This window comes from Emys orbicularis, chromosome 1 (assembly GCF_028017835.1).
Source record: "Emys orbicularis isolate rEmyOrb1 chromosome 1, rEmyOrb1.hap1, whole genome shotgun sequence".
Classification (NCBI taxonomy): Eukaryota; Metazoa; Chordata; order Testudines; family Emydidae; genus Emys; species Emys orbicularis.
The window spans coordinates 59192960-59217199 of record NC_088683.1 but is presented as its reverse complement, the minus strand read 5'-3'; the positions used below and the strand labels follow the sequence as shown (position 1 = coordinate 59217199).

Sequence of the window (24240 nt, the reverse complement as noted above, 5' to 3'; positions counted from 1 at the left end):
AGCCCCCCTCCCGCAGGATCGGGCCCAGCAGCGTCCGGCCGTAGCCCAGGGCGCTCGTGCCCCCTCCGCAGCGTTGCGGGCCCAGTGTCCCGGGCGGAGCAGGCTCACCCGGCGCTAGGACCGCAGCGGCAGAGCTCTGAGTGCCCCGGCTGGTGGGAAGGCGGAAGGGCCGCGCGCCGGAGGTAGGTAGGAAGTTGCTGCACCAAGTGCGTGGGAGGTGGGGGGCACCGAGGGGGGGGGAGAAGAGGGCGCAGGCGGGGGCTAAGGAAGAAGGGTGGGGGAGATGCGGCGCGGTGGGGGTTAGGGGAGACGGGGGCGCGAGGGGGCTAAGGAAGAAGGGTGGGGGAGATGGGGCGCGGGCGGGGTTAGGGGAGACGGGGGCGCGAGGGGGCTAAGGAAGAAGGGTGGGGGAGATGGGGCGCGGTGGGGGTTAGGGGAGACGGGGGCGCGAGGGGGCTAAGGAAGAAGGGTGGGGGAGATGGGGCGCGGTGGGGGTTGGGGAGAAGGGGGCGCGGACAAAGAGGGTGGGGGGTGCGCGCGCGCGGAGGGAGTTGGGGAGAAGGGGGGCGCGGGACTGATACCTGCATGGTCTCAAGTGAGGTTAAAAGCTGCCTGTATTGATGGCTTGGTTGTGAAAGCACCAGAGTCTGCGGATTTCTATGTAACATTTTGATCAGCGCAGGGCTGTTTATTTGTCAAAGGAAAATGCCGCCCAGAGACACCCCAGTAAAAAGGCTCTTTCTTTGGACAGGTGCAGGGCTGTTGTGAATTAACCTGTTAAGCACACCCAGCCTAACAGAAATCTAGTGCAGCAGATGTAATAAGCAAGGAGTAAATGCAACAATCCTGGTTTGTTCTGTGTCAGCCTCTTGCTGTGCTGCTCTTTCCTAGGCCATCCCCCATTCCTATCTTTACTGTGCTTCTGATTTAGATTGATTTTGTAAGCTCCTCAGGGCAGCGCTCCTGTATTTATCTACCTGTAAATACTCAGCTATATCACATGTTTCACTGAAAGATCTCAAAGCACTTTACAAAAATGCATAAGTGTAATTACATATGAGAAAACTGAGGCACAGAGAGTTTAAGCCCAAGGGGGATGAGGTGGACGAGGCTTTCTTCCGGCAACTAACAGAAGTTACTAGATTGCAGGCCCTGGTTCTCATGGGGGACTTCAGTCACCCCTATATCTGCTGGGAAAGCAATACAGTGGTGCATAGACAATCCAGGAAGTTTTTGGAAAGTGTTGGGGACAATTTCCTGGTGCAAGTGCTGGAGGAACCAACTAGGAGCAGAGCTCTTCTTGACCTGCTGCTCACAAACAGGGAAGAATTAGTAGGGGAAGCAAAAGTGGATGGGAACCTGGGAGGCAGTGACCATGAGATGGTCAAGTTCAGTATCCTGACCCAAGGAAGAAAGGAGAGCAGCAGAATATGGACCCTGGACTTCAGAAAAGCAGACTTTGACTCCCTCAGGGAACTGATGGGCAGGATCCCCGGAGAGAATGACATGAGGGGGAAAGGAGTCCAGAAGAGCTGGCTGTATTTTAAAGAATCCTTATTGAGGTTGCAGGAACAAACCATCCCGATGTGTAGAAAGAATAGCAAATATGTCAGGCGACCAGCTTGGCTTAACAGTGAAATCCTTGCTGATCTTAAACACAAAAAAGAAGCTTACAAGAAGTGGAAGATTGGACAAATGACCAGGGAGGAGTATAAAAATATTGCTCAGGCATGCAGGAGCGAAATCAGGAAGGCGAGTCACACTTGGAGTTGCAGCTAGCAAGGGATGTTAAGAGTAATAAGAAGGGTTTCTTCAGGTATGTTAGCAACAAGAAGAAGGTCAAGGAAAGTGTGGGCCCCTTACTGAATGGGGGAGGCAACCTAGTGACAGAGGATGTGGAAAAAGCTAATGTACTCAATGCTTTTTTTGCCTCTGTCTTCACGAACAAGGTCAGCTCCCAGACTACTGCACTGGGCAGCACAGTATAAGGAGGAGGTGACCAGCCCTCTGTGGAGAAAGAAGTGGTTCAGGACTATTTAGAAAAGCTGGACGAGCACAAGTTCATGGGGCTGGATGCGCTGCATCCGAGGGTTGCTGTCTTTTGTGGATGGCATTCTTAGCCACTTATCTCTCCCTATGCATTGTACAGGGAGCCAACTGAGCTTTGTGGATCATGGTGTGTTCCTGTCCTTTTCTAGGTGCTGTGACACTCAGCATTGCAACACCTAAGTCCCTTTGTGGATCCCACCCAAAGTAATTCACAAAAAGGGAGTAGCACCATTATCTCAATTTGTAGATGGAGAAATTGACCAGGCAGAGTGCCTTGCTGCAGTGATTAGGACTGGGAAGCAGATCTGATTCCCAGACTTGGGCCCAGCCCAGTCCCTAGTTACTATCAGTGCTCTTGCTGTGATTTGCACCATTACTGCAGAATTCTGCCGTGGGAAATGCCAGGTATTAATTGCTTACTGTTATTTGGATGTCACTTTTTCCACTTGCACTTTCTATCCCACAGGCCCTGTGCCTTTGCTGATGGAGAATCACGTCTTGCCTTTTTGACACTTTTAGACTGTTAGTTTGCTTTGGCTTTATTATTTCACTGGAAAAATGAAACAGTCCAAAGCCATTTCTTTTTGTTTTCCTTTCCCCCCAGATCTCCTCATCCTCTTGATTTGCAGGTAGAACACAGGGGGCTTAGATAAGTGTGTGGGGGGGGGAGAGGTGTTAAAATCTGTACTTCAGACAATACAATGAGGAAAATAATGAAGCATGTGAAAGAGGAAGATACCTACTTTATCTGACACATGTTTTAAAAGGGCTGTGTGTGTGGTGGGAGCTGGACTACTAGTCCTGGACTAGCCAAGGCCTGCTGTAGAGAATCACATTTCATTTCAATTCCCCAGATGAAAAGGTGATTCTGGCTAATTTGAATCTAGACATTAAGACCCCATTTCAAAACTCAGAGTCAATTAAGCTCTCTTCTCTTCCCCAGCCCATGGGCCTTGGTTTGTTGTTATTAATCAGGAGGCAGGGAAATTGCTTTCACCATAAAACTTGCACTTTCTTTGCTGGAAGCAAAACACTGATTTGATTTTGCATGATGGAAGAGGCTTTTATGCCTGTTGGACATGAGTGTGGGAATGCCTCCCAGAAGAGAGCTGTTTAGCACAGCTCCTATGGGCTAGGGTGGGAGCAGGGCCGGCTCCAGGGTTTTGGCCGCCCCAAGCAGCCAAAAAAAAAAAAAAAAAGTCGCGATCTGCGGCAGCAATTCAGCGGGAGGTCCTTCACTCCGAGCCGGAGTGAGGGACTGCCCGCCAAATTGCCGCCGAATAGCTGGACGTGCCGCCCCTCTCCGGAGTGGCCACCCCAAGCACCTGCTTGACAAGCTGTACCTGGAGCTGGCCCTGGGTGGGAGAGACAGATTACTGACCGAGTGGGGGGGGGGGTCCAGCTGGAGTTCCAGCTACAGTGGTGGATTCCATTCACTGGGGCATATGTTAGCAGGCAGGATTCTCTCTCTGGAAGCCACACGTGGACATGGGTTTTAGTGGTTTAGAGGATTAAGTTTCAGAAAGGCATATTTGAAATCTTTATAAAATAGACACTACAGCTCTGGTCCCAAATGCTGTAGTGACTCCATTGTAAACTCTAGCCTTAGAGATCATGACTGCAGAGCACTGCAAAATTGCTTTCTGTGAGGGCTCCTAACTTGTGATCTCTGGTTTACGGGGAAAGGGTTCCTTTTCCCCCATGTACACATTCTGGAGAGATGAACTACTCTAGTTTGCACTCTTACAATGCTTTTCATTTTACCAGTGAATTATGCCTCCCACCATCCCTCTGTAGAGTATCTTTCTTATAAGGGAAAACTGAGGCACCAAAACATATGATCTGCCCAAGATCACAAAGGATGCAAGTGGCAGAGTTACAGGGCCGAAACCAGGGTGGGGCAAGCAGGGGAGCCGCCCAGGGCGCAAACCTCTTGGGGAGAAAAATGATGAAAAAAAACAGTATGGGGTGCAAATATATTTGCTCGCCCTGGGCACTAAAATGACTAGATATGGCTCTGCAGCACCAAGCACGCTGCCATTCAGCGCAAGACATGAATCCTACGTGGCTCGCTCCAGGCCAGCGGGAGGGGCCGGCTCTCACTGCAGAGCCTGAGTCAGGGTTTCTCCAGAGCTGGGTCTGGCTCCCAGCAGAACCTGCCCTGCTGGGATTACTTGCCTGGGGCAGGCGGCCCCACTGTCCGGGCCTGTTCGCCTCTCTCTGTTACCTGTCACACTGCCCACACCCCTCTGACGACAGGATGGCACAGAGGAGCTTCATGCATGTCGCGAAGTAACTCCCCCCACCCCACCCCCGCTGGGCAAGTGAGTGTGGTGTGGCCAGTGCCTGTCACTGGGGGCTGAGACACCGCCCAAGGCCCGCCCTGAACCAGTGGGCACTGCCACCGGGCTGATGGTGGCCGTGCCCCTTGTGAGCAAGAGCTGGCAACCTCTTGCTCCCTGGGCCGGCGGGAGCAGCCCCTCCCTCATGGTCCCCTGTCCAGGCCCTGCACTGTGCTATGACTGCTGCCCCCCTCCACCCCCGCCCACACACACACACAGGGCAAGGGTGGGGCTGGGTTCGCTGACTCCTGCCCCCCATGTACACAGTGCAGGGGGTGGGTTCGCTGGCTCCTGTCCACACAGGGCAGGGGTTGAGGACAGGTTCATGGCTCCTGCCCCTCACGTGCACAGGGCCGGGGGAGAAGTGGTTTTGTTGGTTCCTGCTGCCCCTCACTCACAGGGCAAGCGGTGGGGCCAGGGTCGCTGACTGCTGCCCCCACGTGATGGGAAGCGGTACCCCTTGTGTTAATGTTTGTTTTCAGGAGGCCCCGCTAGTAGCTGGTAAGCTGCAATGACCCCTGGGAAAAGTGGGGGTCTCCTGGCCGCTGTGTGATGACTGGTGCACTCTCTCTCACAGGTGTGTGGCCTCAGGGCAGGGCTGGCACCATGTCGGGTGTGCTGAGCATGCGGAGCAATCACACCGGCTTCCAGGGTAGCGTAAAAACCTCTGCCAGTGACTTCATCGTGACAGAAATTGATACCCTCGGGTGGCTGCTTAGTGAGAGCACAGCCGAGACTCTTCGTGCATTTGGTGACACGCCTGCAGCCCCAAACAGCTGCTGCCCACAGAGCCCCCGCAGGCCCTGGCCAGAGCCTCCGGAGCTGCACAGAGAAGAGGTGCTAGGCCCATTCGACAACCCCAGTCATGCTCCAGAAAATGGCCTGTCGCTAGCCAAAGGCAGCACAGAGCACATGGCTGGAGCTGCGCCTGAAGGTGGGCGCCATGAAGCAGGTACATTGGACTCCTTGTTAGATGAGTCTGTGAATGAACTGTTGAATCAGTTTGCTTGTAACATAAAAGATGGGTGGGACTCAGAACATGATCCAGCCACTCATCCTGCTGAGTTCTCACTGGGGCCAGTCCTTGACAAGAGGAATCGAGCTGATTTACACAGCGCCATTAGACAGAAGTTTCCTTTCTTAATTACTGTTACAAAGAGTAATGAAATTATTGTCAAAGCAAACACTGATTACAAACAGCTCTGTCAACTAGTGTCTGAGGAGGAAGCATTTGATTTTTTTAAATTTTTAGATGCAAAACTGGAAAACTCTAAATTTTCTTTTAAGCCTGATGGGAATAAGGAGCACAGAAAGGCAGTCCACCATTTTGTCAGTCAGAAGTTTGGAAAACTTGTAGAAACAAAGTCTTTTTCTATGACAGACTTTAATGGTCAGCAAAATGTAGCAATAATAGTAAGGTTTCGGGAGAAGAGTTGGTCAAGGAAAAGGCCGGCTGCTGATTGCCAGGAAAAACAAGATGTTTATACAGGTAAATATTTAATAATGTTTTATAGTTTCCTTGGTTAATTGTTTTATAATAATTGTTTTTTAAAGGAGTACAGAGAGTCTGATTCTCTTCTCATTTACACAGGCATAAATCAGGAATAATTCTACTGAGGTCAGTGGAGTTAAATTACTGTAAAATTGGTGTGAGAAATGAATCCAGTTACCACAGTGAATTAAATAAATAGTGCAGTGGAAATGGCTGAAATACACTCAATGCAACCTCTTTCCCTGTGTAAATTGCATGCATTATAGTTTCTTATTTTAAAATAAGTTGAAGAATTCTGGATGTTCTGTTACGTGTTCCTAAGCTTTTAGATGTTAAAGCTCCACCATTAATTGGAAAGGTTATTGCTCACAGTTTTATAATAAGACCAGATTTGATTTCTGATTTCATTTTTTAAAACCATTACTTTTTGATATGCAGAATGATGTTCCTGTTAGAAGAGTTGTTTGTAGGCCCAACTTTAAATCCACAGACCGTCTTAGAAACGTTCAGTATGTCTTTTTTTTTTTTTTAAATTGCTTTGTTTGATTGTTTTTATATGAAGTTGAAGAGATTGCATCTTCTGAGCATTGAAAATTCTGTTGCTTTTATGGCTGACTATGGTTTCTATTAGCTGTAGTTTGAGCATCAGTTGTCATCTATATCTTTCTCTTCAATACAAATTTTTTTCCCCCTCTACCAATAGTTTAGTTTTGTGAACAATTGATTCTGTGTTCTTACCAAATCCTGTCCTGTTCTAATGTTAAAGAATAGCTGCTAGCCCATTTGTGATGACAGAGTTCCCAATAGAATTTGGAATGGTGGATTTCTAATAATTTTGAGATATTCGTTGCAGGTTTTACCCTTCGAAAAGAAAATCTGGAAACACTAGAAGCAATTAGCTATTTGTCTTCTGAACTTGGTGTGCTTCCTTCAGACTTCAGTTACACAGGCATCAAAGACAAAAAGGCCATCACCTACCAAGCTATGGTTGTGAAAAAAGTGACTCCTGAGAGGTACTAAAAACTTGGTTCCTCGCATAGAGCAATTTCATCATTGGAATAGGTTAATAAATGTGAAAGCACCTTTTAATATCAATCTTATTATATTGGGCCATCTCCTCCTATGTTTGAGACTGCTTAGAGCAGTTATTTTGTGACTTAATGCTTTTGTTACTAGGGAATATCAGGTTAGACACTGGATTAGCCTTGGATTTTAAGGGGGGGGAAAGTATATATTTTCTTATTCTTGCTTGTTGCGGAGAGCTGTCCCTGTCCTTTCCAATGATCTAGTGAACTAATCAGGGTGCAGCATCTGGGACACACTGAATATCAAAATCTACTTCTTGTGTCATCAGAAGAAGTTGCCCTGGGGGACAAAGGGGTGTCTTCCCTAGGGACATACCATCACCCAGCACAGGAGAACCAGGTCAAGTTGCTCTCTCCTCTACTTCCTGGCATTGTCTTTCAGGGCAGCACAGTACTTGCCTGTTGTAAATATGTGGATGGAGAGGGTGCGACTTGCCATCAACCCTCTCTATCCCAAACTCTTAGTCCCTCTCTAAGTGAAGTGAAGAAAAGGAACTGCTACTGTAACCCAGCATGGAGAAAAGAGCCATGGTCACTGATGTGCCACCCCTTGTAACCTTGGGAAATGAAGAGTAGAAGCTGCATGTCACCCGAAAAGGTGACTGTGTCGTACAGCCCTTTCTCCTCAGAGAGTATGAATGACACATCAGCACTTGTTGGATCAGGAGAGGGGAAGGCATGTGGGTGGATGCCCCACAACACCAACAATAGTGATAGTTTTTCTCTGTAAGGGTTCTCTCCAGTATTACGTCGTCTGTGAAACAGCAGGTTCTTTCCCATGAGTGTGGGCATAGACAACGGAAGGCTTGAGGTAGCTTTAGTCCCCCAGAAATTTAAGGGTTGCATTAATAAATAAAGGCGATAAATGAGCTTCTGTTCCAAACTCAGTATCTCACATTATTAAAAGTGGACAAATTTTGTTGTGGTACAAAACTACTTATTAAAGCACTATTCAATAGCTATTTTATTATTATTATCTTGACAGCCATAGAATAGGAGAGAGCTCATAAGAGGGGAACCATGATTCTGACTCCAACAGTCTCCCTTCACATCTAGGCCTGGGTTTAATATGTTGAGGTAAGATAGCCTATTAGGGAGGAGGATGACAGGTTTTCCCTTCTAGCCCTTTTTGCCCTTTGATGAGCAGAACCCACTGCAATGGGATTTTGCTATTTACAGTGCTGTGGCTACTGCATTCAGATTCCTCTGTGGTGTCATAAACGGGGCAAAATCTTCTTCTGTCACAAGTAAGAAAGGGGAAGCCAAAGAGGAACCTTGTTTTTCTTTTTTTAAAGAAAGAAATATTTTACCTTTAAAAGAGAGAAAAAAAGATTGGTCTTTTGTGTAGCTTGACCTTCCCTAATAACAGAAATCTGAAATTAAAATATCGCTTTAATGATACATCTATCTTGAAACTTTGTGGGAAACTTAAACTTCAGGAGCTAGTTGCTGAATAAATACTTGGAACACCAGGGATTGTGAAATTCCTTTGGTACCACAAGAACATCCCTTCTTTGTGGTTTTAGTTCGATCCTGCAAATAATTACAACCAAATGTATGGCTTACTATCATAAATAGCACCGGTGGGACTTCAGCCGTAAACTTTGCACTCGGTAATAAGCTTATGTAGGATTGTCATCTACGTCATTAATTCAAATATTAGCTAATTTTTAATTGCAGCTCAATTGAAAATGATCATCCTTGTATTCAAAATATTTATTTGATACTTCAGAAATATTTAAAAACACATTTGCTTGATTTGTGTTTATAGCCTTCATTGGACATTCACCAAAATGGAGTAACTTGAATATCTTAGAAGCATTCTCAAGGTTGACTGTACTGAATTTTTATTTCTCATTCTCATTGTTCTGATTCCTTAAAATCTGTTGTTCATCAAGAATAAAAGCTGTACTATAGCATTGTCTAAAACACAATTACTCTCTTCTGGTCAGCCTTATAAAAGCAAACTCAGAGTATTGATTCTCTCCTTGGGTACGCATGCACATGCTTGTAATTGGAAACACAACTGACAGTTCAAATATTTGGCTTTTATATATAGCTTCTTAATCTTTCAGTTCCTTTACACTCCTTCAAGTCAAGAGAAGTTGTGTGTGTATATGAGCGGCAGGATTGAAATTGAATTTTGAGTAACATTTTTATAATCTACTTTAGTATATTGGGAAATGTAGATTTTTCCAGAGATGGCAAGCTGGTACTGTTTATGCATATGTGCTTATAGATTTAAATATCAATGCAAAATTTTACCTATCTCATAGAGTTGGAAGGGACCTCAAAAGGTCATCAAGTCCAGCCCCCTGCCTTTACTAGCAGGACCAATTTTGCTCCAGATCCCTAAGTGGCCCCCCTCAAGGATTGAACTCACAACCCTGGGTTTAGCAGGCCAGTGCGCAAACCACTGAGCTATCCCTCCCCCCTTGCTAATTTATTATTTATTGTTAGCTTTTAAGACCAATTGAAGCAGAATTTTACTATGGATAAATACTGCAGTTGGTAGGCCCTTAATAATCTGTATTTAAAGTTCCCTTATTGCAAAGCCAATTTCCTTGTGGCTCAGGACTAAGACCACAAGAAAATTGACTGCAAAAAGGTAAATACGGGAGATAGATTATTAAGGGCTTGATCCTGGATATGTTTACTATAGAGCTAACAGAACTGAATATACTCACTCATATCATTTACCTAGAGAGCGTGACAAAACCAAACAAAGGAAAACATTATTTAATAGTGCTATTTGTACATTATTTAGAATTTACTTTTGTCCTAATTTTGGCAAATTGTTTCTTACTTACCTCCATATTTCCAAAATGCGAAGTACAATAAGATTATAAATTTAAAATGTATAAGGAGAAATTGTCTATCTGCAACACATTTGTGAACTTTTTCTTTTTTCTTTGTTTCTTGTACCTTTTTCTGTAATGAGAGCAGTAGTTCTCAGACTGTGATCTGTTGACCACCAGGGAGCATTTACTGATGGTCTGCAGAGTTTTGTTTGGTCACATGATGCTGGCTACTTCTCCTTGTTTCCAGTTACTAAACTTCATTAAAGAAACTATAAATACTACTTAATTTTAGTAATAGTGTGTGTGTGGGGGGGGGAGTTATGGCTTTTCCCATGAAAGCAACTGCTCTAGTCACCAGAAAGATGTCATTCAATCACAAATAGGAGGGAAGATGGTTCATGTGATCATGAATTGGAGGGAGGTAGTCCATCAGACAATCTCTTTATTAAAACATGGTCCATATTATGAAAAATTTGAAAACCCCTATATAACATTAAATCCACCTGATAATTTTTCACTTATAGACTGTTAAAACCTTCCATTAAACTAATTGTATTAACTTGTTAGCATCATTTGATAAGAGGTTAATTTCTAGATCACAAATTATTTTAAATGCTCAGTCAGTAAGCACGACTGTGACTTATTTCAAGTAAGACAAAGGGAAAACCTTTGAATGACAAGTATTTTTGAATCAGTTTTACACGTAATTAGTGCTGAGGCAAACAAAGCATTTGTGAAGGAAACTTTTTTTTCCCCAGTTGGAATGTCTTATCAACAGTTCTTCATAAACTCCCAATTTATCATTTGTGTAGGTTGAAAGAAATTGGAAGCACAATTGAAAAAAAAGGAATGAAAGTGTATAATATCCATTCAGTGTGCCAGCACCTTAGACTCGGTCAGCTGAAGGGGAACCACTTTGATATAATTGTGAGAGAACTAAAACATCAGAGCAATGACTCTTCTGCAGATCTGAAAGAGAGAATATCTGAAGCATTTGAGAATGTTAAGGTAAAAAGAGATGCCATGATTTCATTTTCAACAAGGAAATATTTTTACCTCATCAAAATTATCACGCTGCTTTTTTAGAACAAGATGGTTCTCTCATGCTACCTCTTACCCGCAATCTCCACTCAGCTCTGGCAACATTTCACTTGTTCTAAAATTTAGAAGCTATGTGTCCTTTGATGATTAGTCTCTGTGGCTCAACAAACCAGGAACAGAGCAACTTGCCAAAAAGGGAGGACAGTTAGTGAGTTCATTCTGTGCCACTGCTTTCTGGTCCCAGAGTAGTACAGGACAACAGATGAGGAATTTAACAGATACAGGGTATCTGTATGAACCAGAGCTGCTGAGGCCTAAGGCTGGCCCTGATGGAGAAAATTTGTATCTTCAGAAAGGTGATGCTCTTGACTTCTGACAGGAAGAAAAGGTAGATTAATACCTGCCAACCAATTATAGACTTTGGCTGCATTAGCAAAAATGCAGAGACTTTTCATGGGAATGGGATGGGATAAATAACTGTAAAAAAATACCAGCAGCAGAAGAAGAAAGTGATAAAAAATTGATGGAGCCCTTTGTAGATGCTTTCCTGAGTCACTGAAAAAGCCACTGACCAGGAGCTCTAAGTTCCTCGGAAAAGTAGAAGGTCAGGAAAAGGGAAGACCTATTAGCTTATTTAGAAGTGTTTTATTTTACATTCATTTTTTCCCCCATCCCTCAGTCTTGCTAAATAATGGCCATAGTGCCAATTTTTTGCAAGATGATTAAACCAGGAATTAAAGACCAAATTGAGAAACACCCTGTCTCAAAAGAGTAATTACACTGAGGAAAATTATTGGAAGTTATTTTTCACAAACAAAAGAAATGTTCAGTTGTTGCTTTAATTTTCTTTTCTGTGCCCTTCCTTCTTTTGACTTCACAGTGTACAGGAGAAGATGATCAACTGAGGTATTTTTTGGGGAGGAGGTGCGACTCTTCCTGAAAAATGAACATGGCCTGTATTTGGTCCTGTTTTATTAGACTTAACCTAATGCCAGACCATGAAAAGACTTGTTCCATTTAGTCCAGCTTAAGGATTTTATCTCTTAATTACACACATTGGTATATGCATCCTAAGTAAGGTTACACCTGTGTAGCTTCTCCAGTTATATATTTTTGAAAGGTAAATGCCCTTAAATTATTTCACATTCACCTTGCTCTATGTGTATTTATTGGTTTCCAGAAAATTAACCCTCATTGGGTCACGTGATCGTGACCTCACTGTCTCCATTTTACTAACACAGGTAGTGGCCAGAAAAACACTAAGAAATTCTGATCCTCACTCATCAGTAATGTAGTTGCTCTTGGGCTTTACTATAGTAATAGTTTTGCAGGTGGAGTCGTCCTGTGAAATAATATGAGTGTTTAAAAAATGCCCAGTATCAATTATTATTTGTATGTTTGTTTTGATGAGGCCATTGCTTGGTTTTGTACACAGTTCTTACTAAGACAAAACTCCCGTTGACTTCAGTGAGAACTTTGAATAAATATTTCTGGAGTTGCTCATGGAAAATACTCAACTCTTTGATGTGATCTTTAGTAGGATTCATCGTGAAGTGATTCTACATATATATGGAGAAAGATTCTGGTTTGATTTGATTTCATGCTTATTTATTCAGCTTGCATGAGAGGAAGGATGGAGCCTTATGGTTAAAACGGAGGCGTGGGACTCAGGAGATCTGGGTTTTCTTCCTGGCTACATTCTGTGTGTCTTTGGTTAGGCAGGTCATTAAGCTCCTGATTTTCAAAGGTACTGAGCCGTTAAAGTTGCCATTGATATCATTTGGAGCTGTGATGTTCAACACTTCTAAAAAGTGGGCCCTTTAATCTCTCTCTGATTCAGTTTTCTCAGCTGTAAAATGGGGATACTTAAAGGGGTGTAATTAAGTTTATTTCATGAACGTTTATAAATTGCTGTATACTGATAAGTGTAAACTCGTCATTTTAGTATACGTTCTGATTGTAATAATGATCTGATTAAGAGTTGAAACGAAATTTACATTTGCCATATTTAGGCCCAGATTTTTAAAGATATTCAGGCATTGCTCTGCTCACCATTGCAAGGCCTAAGGCCCAGATCCTCAACAGTATTTCAGTGCTTAATTCCCATTGAAATCCTTTGAGGATCTGTGCCTTGGCAGCCTCTCATTGAAAGTCAGTGGAACTTAGGGTATGTCTACACTTGCAGAGTTTTTGCACTGTACGTTTCACCGGTGATAGGGAACTAGTGAAAGAAAAACGCTGGTTTGTGTACTCACTTAATTCCTCAGGTGTCAGAGAGTGTTTACACTAGCAGCACTTCCATCGCGGATGAGAGCAGCGCTGTAGGGCAGCTATCCCACAGTGCAGCACTCTCGATAGGTCTTGTGGGAAGGGGGGGGTGAGCGGAAGGCATTCTGGGTCTCTGCCCCGTGATGCACTGCTTCATGTCCCAGCAGCCCCATTACTTCCTTGTTTCTTTCATGGCATTTTTTTTTAAAACCCCCTGCTGTCTGGCTGCTTTCCCCGCCACATCTACAAGCAAAGGGAAAGGGAGTTTCAAACTTCCAGGGGCTTACAATGGGAGGTGTGGATGTCCCTTTACCTGGCATCAGAGCAGCTGGCCAGAGTGGTCACTTTTGGAACTGTGGGATAGCCTCCAGAGGCCAAAAGCTGTTTACACAGGTAGAACCTGTCTTCACTTTCACAACAGCGCAAAAAGAACAGCAGTAAGAGCTGTATGCCTCTCGTGAAGGTGGCTTTCGTTTTGCGGTGAAACTTCTGAGTTTCACCACAAAAAAGGCATTAACAAGTGTAGACGCTCCCGCGGTTTTAGTGCAAAAAAGGGACTTTTTACGCTTTTAAATGGCAAGTGCAAATGGGACTTAGCTGTCTAAGTTACTTAGTTCTCCCAACGCTAAGCAGAGCAATACCTGAATACCTTTAAAAATGTGCCCCTTACTGTTTTAATGAATATTTAATATTTTCATGTTTTAACCAGTTCATTTATTTTTGATTGTAGACAAATGGTTTTGTAAACTACTATGGACCTCAGCGATTTGGGCATGGTCAGAATGTTCAGACAGATCAAATTGGACTGGCTTTGCTGAATGAAGAAATGGTATAATTCACCTCATAATCCAAATGACTAGTCTACTTCTTTTCCATGGCTACAGTTGGCATGTCTGAGTCAAGCATTGGAGGTTACCATCCTATTGAACGGTGATCTCCATGTGTGACAGTAGTAGTGTGAGTGTTGTTGGAGGAGACTGCAGAACCAACTCCCACCATGAATTAACAATGTTGTGTCACAATCATGGATGTTTTAACATTTAAACAAAATGTTTAATTTTAACATAAAGCTTAAACATTATTTATTTTAAATAGAGTGGAAAGTAGTTTTCAGTGTTTTTGTGGGTCTGTCACACTGCAATTGTCATATATAATATAATTTTACATAAAGACATCTGCTTTTAGTACTAGGCTCAGAACAATTTAAATCAAAAGCTCCTTTTTCCAGTTTGTTCATGATGACAAGTGCTCTTTAACTTGTGAATATTCAGACTGTTGGACTGAGTACACTGGGAGAGATTTTTTTTCTTAAAATTTTGCAAGAATATTAAATAAGACCAGATCTAAAACCCAAACCCTTTAAGATCACAGTAGATGTATCTGCATTTCTCAATATGTTATTGCTTCTCATTATCCCTTGGTTACCATCCCTCAGCCAGTCTTCTTTCCACATAAGTTGTTCTTTGCAAGCCAATTTGAATTAATTTCTCAGATAATATTTCATGAGACATAGGTCCTGATTCTCCACTGTCATGTAACTTGTGTGACAGTTTGCACAGGTAAATTATCGCACAAGGTACGAGGCAGTAGAGAATGAGGTCCATGGTATCAGAAGTTATTGTTGAACTAGATATATAGGGTCTGATTCTTCTCTTCACTTACACTGATACAAATCTGAGAAACTTAATAGAAGTCAATATAGTTACACCTGCATGCAAAGAGAATCAAGTCCTTAGATCCCACTGGATGCTATCCACCAAAATAACTTGCACTCTATGCAAAATTTTGGCAAGGTAGAAATTAACATTACTAGTTTGCTGCAGATTGGTAGTTGTTAAACCTCTTATCTTAGTTCTGATACCATTTTGATTGTAAAATTATTTGATTTAATAAAAAATGACTCTATATATTTTAAAATGCTGAGGCACTTGCTCTGCTGCACCGCCTGGTGTAGATGGGGACAAATGAGCATGAAAACGGGTGCTAATGGCCTGACACTGACAGGTGAGGGGAAAAGCAACTAGGGTCTTATATACGCTTGCAAAATACATAGTTCCACTGGTAGTAGAAATAATGGAAGCTGTAATACAGACCATGCTCAGGTGTTTCTCTCACTGTATCATCTAATTTCATGTAGACACAGCCTAGGCATATCATTGTCCCCTCTGTGTGAGGGTGTGTAAGCCCCTCCATGTGAACATTGTATGGTTAGGCCACTGTGGGCTTTGTTTGAGGGCCACGAGGCAGAACCAGAGTGCTACTGCTTTAGGCAGCATGCTCACCTTGCAACCTGTTTCAGAGTAGCAGCCGTGTTAGTCTGTATCCGCAAAAAGAACAGGAGTACTTGTGGCACCTTAGAGACTAACACATTTATTTGAGCATAAGCTTTCGTGGGCTACAGCCCACTTCTTTGGATGCATAGAATGGAACATATATTGAGGAGATATATATACACATACAGAGAGCATGAAAAGGTGGGAGTTGTCTTACCAACTCTGAGAGGCCAATTAAGTAAGAGAAAAAAAAAACTTTTGAAGTGATAATCAAGATAGTCCAGTACTGACAGTTTGATAAGAAGTGTGAGAATACTTACAAGGGGAGATAGATTCAATGTTTGTAATGGCTCAGCCATTCCCAGTCCCTATTCAAGCCTAAGTTGATTGTATCTAGTTTGCATATCAATTCCAGCTCAGCAGTTTCTCGTTGGAGTCTGTTTTTGAAGCTTTTCTGTTGCAACCTGGAAGATTTCCAGCTGGAAACCTATAGAAAAAGTAATACTCCCTGCATCATTAACTTCCCCTTTGGAAGTTTTGAACTCTGTTCCCATCCCTTCCAAGGGGAGAATACAGTAGCCACTTGATTTCACACTTGTGACATTTTAGGACTTTCTTCTGTCGGAGGAGAGAATTTGAGCCATTGTGCTTAAGAAATGGTCAGAGTTTTGAGATGCTATATAGTATCCTACCACGGAACTGACATATGGTTGTCTTTTTCATCAAATAGGTAGTTACATTAAAACACAGTAACCTCATGTGTGTTGTTTTTTAAAGGTAAAAGCTGTGAAGTTGTTTTTCACACCAGAAGATACAGATGATCCTGTAAACCAGGCAAAGAGATATTTTCTTCAAAGCGGTAAGTTCCACATTTAAAATGTTTTTGTCGTTATTCAGAACATGTGTTTTGGGGGGTGAGGGTTTTGCTGCATACTGCCTGAGTTTCTCTCAGTTCTTCTGGTGTCAATCAGTAGTAATTCCATTGAAGTCAATGGAATTATACTGGTGGAAGTGATAGAAGGATCAGGCTCTGGGAGCTTGACTTAATAAGAACTGAGTAAAAGCCAACCAAAGACCCTAGGATTTGGCCCTATACATTTTGCATTGAAGCTATTTTTAGATATTTTCTTTACTTTACATTTTCAACAAGTATCTTGTAGAGACAGTGAGTTTTAGCAATTAGTTTAAATTTAATGAGTTTTGAATAATTCTATTGTCACTTAAAATTATTCTTAATAGTCATATTTTTTCATACAATTTCTGCTTTTGCCAGTAGCTGATTCATTCTTTTATGTAAACTCACAATACAATAAATCACTCCACGCTTCTTGAGAGCATTGGAATTTTGCGCCTCAGAATCTTCTGGGTTCTGATTCTCCTCTACCTTGCACTCTGTGTAATTATTTACACCTTGCAAGTGAGTGTAAAATGCTACCATCTCCCAAGTGCAGGGCAGTGGAGAATCTTTATTTCTGGTAGAGGCTTTATATCTACATAGTGGAAAAGAGATGAGAAGTTCCTAAAGACTGTTCTTCTTTTGTCCTCCACCTCTCTTCTTCTTTTGAATTATCATATTCTCTTTGATTGGGAATTACAAAGAAGTGTACAAAAGTTGGGAGCCCAACTGCAATTGAAACTGAATGAAAGTTGGGTTCCAAACTCTCTTAGGTCCTTTGAAAATCACAGCCTTTGTTTGCAGCTTTGGCCATTACGTCAGTGTAATTGACTTTCAACTCTGCATCTCCCTCCACTCTCTCTCTGACTTACCTACTTCCTATCTTGAGTTCCATTCTTCACTGAAACATATTTTCAAAAACTAATACCTGTCTTCTAAGTAAAATGCCCCGTTTGCCACGTCTCTTTCTGCTGTCATTCTTCAGTCCCTAACTTTTCTCCCAGAGTCAGAAATCTTGAAGTCATTCTTGACCCCAAATCTCCCATGTCTGTAAATACGGTTATCGCTGTAAATATTGCCAGAACAGCTAGGGTATGTGGCTTCAGGGGGTACAGATGTGCTTCATTTCACAGAAGAGAGCCTTTGAGTCCTTCTGGACTGTAGCTTGTTGTATGATGCATGAAAAGGCATTGATGTGAACTCTGAAAACAAATGCTTATCTTTTCCCAAAGCAAGAAATAAAAGGCTACACAAATGACTTCTCATCAGAGAAAATCTGGATAAAATTACAAAGGAAAGAAGGAAATATTAACGCAAAGGGGTACGTTTCTATCCAGGTTGAGACTCAGACTCCCTGTTGTCAAGTGCAGTTTGCACCTACAAAATAAAACAAGCACATTATTTTTTTCCTACAAAATTTGTGCCCTTAAATGACTTGGTGCTTACTGGTGTAGATTTTGTGGGTGCTTCCAAAAGGAGATCCATCTTCTGACAATGTAGGCCTAAGTCTGAGTATCTCATATTCTTTGATAGGAATGCACTTCTCATTCACGTGTTACTTACGTGGTGTAAGAACACCCTGCTAGCAGTGATGTGATGTGCTTTTATTTCTAAGGAACTAGAAACTCTTTGGACTGAAGTAATGAACATAGTAAAGCCAGTTTAATTTATTTTTAATGTAAATTACAGAAAATGGAATTAATTAGCATAGGTTAAAAGGTAGATAAGATGGAATTTATCTGACATGAGAAGTTAAAGGCAGGGAATAATAAACAAAACAATAAAAACCAGTGTAAACAAATGAGTCTGACATCCTTTTCCTCATCTGATTTAATTTATCCTTTTATTTAAGTTTTTCACTTTCCAGCAGACTAAGTTTGAAAAGCAGATGGTTGTTCCAATGTTTATTTCTGTTTATTTCAGATGATGCAAAGGGAACCTTGGCAATGTTGCCCGAATTTAAAGTAAGAGAGAAGATGTTGCTTCGTGCCTTGAATCGCTATGGTGTAAACCATGAGGGTTGTATACGAGGATGGCTCAGCATTCCTCATTCCATGCGTATATTCTACGTTCATGCATATTGCAGTAAAATTTGGAATGAAGCTGCATCTTTTAGGTTTATGACCTATGGTTCAAAAGTAGTGGAGGGTGATCTGGTCCTCTCTGAAGAAAATGTTGATGAAAATTCTCTGAATGACAGAGTGAGTGAGTTTACAAAATATTTCTTGTAAAAGTTAGCTTAACACACTTAAATAGCTTAAGATATAGGAGTTCTGCTTTTTATGTTTAGTTAAACATTCTAACCCACGTATGCTACTTTTACTACTTACCTTTGGCTAATGTGGAGTGGCTTAGCCCTCCCTCAACTCCCCACAAGTAGGCATACATGCTCTGTACACCATAAAAGCTATTTTCCGTCCTGACTGTTCATGGTATTCATGGCAAGAGTAGGAATGCATGAAGGTGTTTGTAGGGACCTGGACTTGGCCTGAATGGTTACACATACATGATTCCTCTAAGCTATTTTCTGTTACATCTTTCTGTGGATCTGGTCATGGAGGACCTAAAAGGCAGCCATCTTTCCCCTATGTATCAGCACCAGTGTGGAATTTTTGCACTATAGTAATGGTGAGCACAATGGCCAGAATATCACCCAAATTGTTTAGTGGAAGAGTGAATTTCTTGTAGATATTTCTGTGAGCAAGAGCAGCTTAGAGGTCACTGTAAATAACCTTCCAGAGCTCTAAAACAGTAGCTTCCTGTGCTCGTTGTGATTTTGTCAAAATGTTATAAAAAAGAGTGAGTTTAATAAACTGAATAGACCAAATTCAATGGAAAGCTGAGCTATCAAATTTAATATTAAACAATGGAGTCTGGTTCTCATGCTAAATGTGAATGTTACTGCATTAATCTTCTAGCATGAAATTACATTGGCACCATTAATTTGAGATGGGCAAGCATATTAGAACTATAGTGGTAGGTCCGTACATCAGCAGTAATTAACATAAGAACATAAGAAAGGCCGTACTGGGTCAGACCAAAGGTCCATCTAGCCCAGTATCTGTCTACCGACAGTGGCCAATGCCAGGTGCCCCAGAGGGAGTGAACCTAACAGGCAATGATCAAGTGATCTCTCTCCTGCCATCCATCTCCATCCTCTGACGAACAGAGGCTAGGGACACCATTCTTACCCATCCTGGCTAATAGCCATTTATGGACTTAGCCACCATGAATTTATCCAGTCCCCTTTTAAACATTAACTAATTAAAACTAATTAACGTTAGTTTTATTTAGTTTATATTTAATGCAAGGCCTTGTACTAATAAAATGATTACTTTGTGTTAAACACTTCTAATTTTTTGTTGAGTGAAACAATTTCTCCGTGGAGTAGTCAAATGGCCTTAGAATTCTTGATTTTAATAGAGGGTGGGATTAATACAAATATGTGATTGGTTCATAATCTAGTTTTTCGACTGTTTGTCAAGCTATATGTAATTTTTTAAAAACATTTTATACCAGGTTCACATAGTAACTGCTCCAGAAGAGTCAGCTAACAAATATGCAATACATCAAGTAAGTTTGTTTGAAAAATCATGTTTTTAGGGGTTTATGAGTTAATGAAGATGAGTTTTATTTTAAAAATAGATCTGATTAATTTACAGGTGCAGTTTTATTTCTCTTCAGAGTGCACCTTTATGGAAAATGGGCATAGAAATTAATCTGGACTCTCAGCAAACACAGAGATGAAAGTCTTCACTCATGTGTACTGAATATAAGGGCAATGTTATCTTGGTTGGATGTGCTTTTTTGTGCACTGTTACTGTCAATTGAGTGTTAGCAAACTACTAATTGTAGTTTTCTTGAAACATTTTATTTCAATCCTCCCGTGATAGGAGAAGCATGAAGAGTATTTGAAGGTCAGGGTATGAAAAGAGTGAAGATACGAGGGTTTGGAGACTTACAAAGAATATTAACATATTCTCTAATTCTATATCTCAGAACAATCCAGAAAACAATCAGTTTGGTATGTTTGTAGTTGTTATTAGAGAACTGGCATTTTGACTGGCTTCTGTGCCTTTCAGTTTAAGCCTCAAATAACTGTCTTCCATAGCCTTGCTTGGGCTTTTATGGTGTGGAAGCAAGGTGGCTTCTTTGCAGAATCAGGCCCTAAAACATAAAGGAATTAAATTTTAAAGGGGAAAATGGCGGTTTTGTTTCAAACACATTTGTGGCTCACATATTTATATTTTTTCCCTTGAGGTGGTTCTTCCAATGGTTGGACACAGTATCAAGTATCCCAATAATAAAGTTGGGCAGTGGTACCATGAAAGGCTTGCCAAGGATGGGCTGCAGACGTGCAGGTTCAGGGTGTCTGCATTACAGCTGAACACACCTGGATGCTACAGACACATTTTGAAATATATCCACAATCTGTCATATCATTTCTTAGAAGACAATGAAAAGGGAATCAAAACGGAAGAAGACAGTCACCTAAATGTATCTAAAGCATCTCTTCTTTTGTCATTTGACCTTGATCCTTCATGTTATGCAACTGTTTGTCTGAGGGAAATAATGAAATGTGACCTTTAGAATGTTCATAATAAAAAGTTACAGGAGTAACATAATCCATGGAGGTATTTTACATATGTTGCCTATAAAATAGGGAAAGCTAATCTTGTTCATCATGTACAGCATAGTTCAGAAAGAATTAATGAATAACTTAGGGTTTTATTACTTTGTTTTTAAAACTAAATTTATAGTCCTGAGTACATTGGAGCCAAACAATACTAAACTATATATAATGTCATACTTAGAGAAGCCAAGAGCTGCAGGTCTGGCTTTTAACCAGTGATATTTGCACAAGCTTTACACCGCATGTGCAAAGGGGAATTCTGGAGAAAGGGGAATATGGTGAATGGTTATTTCCTCCTTGCCTTTTCTATTACCATATTAAGGGCTAGTTATATATTTGTTGCTGTACCTGACATACAAAGACAGCTTCTGCCACAAGGCGTTTACAATCTAGTACTATCTGTCTACTAGGAAAGCTGCCGTATCATAGTGAACATCCAGGCCCGTTGAAACCTTGCTGAGTTCTAAGGCCCATTCATCCTCACCTGCTTTCACTATGCACTTGAACCCAGAGCTAAAAGGATATGTGAGGTGAGTAATAGTGCTGAGTCATCCTGCTGATTGTAGGACACTTCTTCAAGCTCACAGCATGCTCGTTTCAGTCATTCCTATACTGAAGAATTGAAGAAAAAAAACAGGCTCAAAATAAAAATCTATGTAAACGGGTAATTCAAGACCCAGGAGTGAGCATGCCATTAATACACTTGCAGAAGAGTGTTAATGTTTTTATTTACTGACTTCAGGCAGTTTGCTCGTTGCTGGTCAAACCTGCTCACTGCACAAGCTTAAGGTTGTGAGGAAATCTTGCAGTGATTGTCACTGGAACCTTGCCGTTATCACGGTTAAAAGTTATTTATAAAATTCTTCTGTGAAAGAAGTTTGTAAAAAGATGATATTGGCATGGATGGGCAGAAAATTGAATAATAAAACTAAGAAGCAAAACTATCACAACAGCTTTGAGTTGCGTATGTTCTATTTAATCTGTAGATGGCACTGTGACTTAAAAATAACTAGTGGAAGAAAACTACTTTGGCCATTTTTGAGAGAAGGGATATGTAAGTTACAAATGCTTCAATTTTCTCACACTCTGGTAAACACAACACTGATTTACTTTTGTCTGTGACCCCAGTCCTGCAATTCTTGCTCAATCCTTAGCAAGGCAAATACTCCAGGGTTGATTCATCACTTCTTTACACCAGTTTGACAGAAGTGTAATTCCAGTGATTTCAATGGAGGTGTAAAAATGGTCGTCTAGAATGAAGGATCAGGTCCCCACTGTCTTCAGTGAAACTTTTTGTCTTTGTAAGGCATAAGTAAGTATTGCAGGATTTGGCACTGAAGTGTCAGGTGGGAAATAAGCTCTTATGCTAGTAATATTTGCAGTGTTATTGTACACTAAATAAACTATTGTGACTATTGCAACGCATCACTTTTAATGCATTTCATCATATTAAGCTAGAACCTACGTGAAAACTAACAACTTGCTTAAAGATTCAACAAATCACTTGAGAAACCAAACCTAAACATGTTTTCCTACAGTACATCCACTTCATCTGTCACTAGGTTTGCTGAATTATATCACTCATCAGAGGGAATTACTAGAGCCGATGAATTTTTATTGAGATCAGACTGGTGCTTTCACTGCTTGGTTCAAAATAGTTTTGAGGATCATCGGTTTTTACTGGCATCAACACAACAAATGAAATTTAAATGTGAAAAATGTGTGTGTTAATAGCTCATACTTGATTTGAAGGGACACATAAAAGGTCAGATTAAAAGATTTTTCACAGAAAGGTCTGCCATTTTAAAAATTTTCAGAAGATGATGTTAATGGAGTTAATCTATAGTAATTTTAGGCTCATTTGTCCAGTATTACTTCTGAGCATTGAAAGGACTAATCTTCTTAAGCAAATCATTCTTTCAGCAACTCTGAGCGGAAAGAGCTAACTTACTGATATCCATAAATATAATTCCTACAATAAAAGCGTTCTACTTGGAAGAAGTCAAGGTAGTAATTAAATTGTTTGTATATATGATAATCTTCTGCCTGCTTAGTTTTACTGTATATTTAAAAAAAAAGTCAGAAATATTTCAGTGTAATAAATATGCAAAAAAATAGGTTTGTTCATACATATAGCCTTTGGGTCCAACTCTGCAACCCTTACTTATGTAAAAACTATTGACTTTAATGAGAGTTTTGCCTGAGAAAGGGATGTGGTATTGGATTCTTAAAGCCATTCTGTGTAAGCACAAGAGCTTTAGCAGTACAATAAAAAGATAATCACTGCACAGATCTGATTTTAAGAAGGAAAGATCAAAGAGCTGATTACCCCTTGACTTGATTCTTTGTGTTTCTATTGGTATTCACCCTTCCTTGATAAACCTAGTAGGCATTTTGTTAATACTAGTGAAGGCAGGCTCTGAATTTTTTCCTAACAAAAGAAGTTTTAATCTTAGTGGCATGTTGACTTTTCTAGTCATTGATGATAAATGTGCATTTTTAATGGAGAAAATTCAAATTTTCTTTATTTGTGCAATAATTAATTTTATTGACTCAAATTGGAGAAATATCTTAATTTTAATCAGAATGTGCAGAGCTTTCAGAATGGAATGGATTTATATTACATTCACATCACAAAAAGCTTCTTCATATGATGTATATTTCTGTTCTCCAGAAGCCAGGTAGATGTTTTGTGATCCTCAGCTGGTATAAATCTGCATAGCTCTACTGACTTCTATATTGATTTCAGTTTACACCAGCTGAGGATTTGGCCTATTATCCTCAGCTAATAAATCCAGTCCTACATTCCTTGTGCTCTGAACTCCCACAGAAACCAGCAACAAAAGTACAATGATCCAAGGCAAAGGATGATTTGAACTTTTATTTCATCTTTTTCAAATCAAATCTGTTGTTGCAAAGCATTTAGAAGACAAAGGGAGCTTTAGGAGTGCTGGGAAGGCAGGATCAGGCCCAGACTTTTGTTTCCAGCTTCTGAAGACAGCCATCTCCACCAATGCTATGCAAAAGCATGTTTTAATTTGCATAGTAGTTGTGCTACCTGACCAGAAAATGGGTATATTTAATCAAATCATAGGAATGAGTTATTTCACTTACATGAAAGTACCTGTATTTAATAAATCCTAGTAATTTAAAAAACCAAACCCCAAAACCCACAGTTTTGTCATTTTACCTTTATACCTGTATTAAGGCCATTAATTCCTTGTAACTTTTAAGTTCATAGGTCAAATCTGAGAAATCCAGGGAAAGTTAATTTGGAATGATTCACATTGGAGCACTTACTCATACATCTATATTAGGTATGCATGCATATAGAGTTATACTGTATTGTACATAAACCATA

At 41.0% G+C, this 24240-nt stretch overlaps 1 protein-coding gene across 1 annotated transcript; it reads left to right on the top strand.

Annotated features, from left to right (window-relative positions):
* Positions 1-157: 157 nt before the first annotated feature.
* Positions 158-20848, top strand: PUS7L (pseudouridine synthase 7 like). Its single transcript, XM_065407379.1, has 9 exons — positions 158-182; positions 4969-5880; positions 6737-6896; positions 10582-10777; positions 13809-13907; positions 16129-16210; positions 18170-18447; positions 19766-19819; positions 20507-20848. Exons 2-9 carry the CDS (start codon positions 4998-5000, stop codon positions 20834-20836), a joined length of 2082 nt encoding a protein of 693 aa, XP_065263451.1. The 5' UTR covers positions 158-182; positions 4969-4997; the 3' UTR covers positions 20837-20848.
* The last annotated feature ends 3392 nt before the right edge of the window (positions 20849-24240 follow it).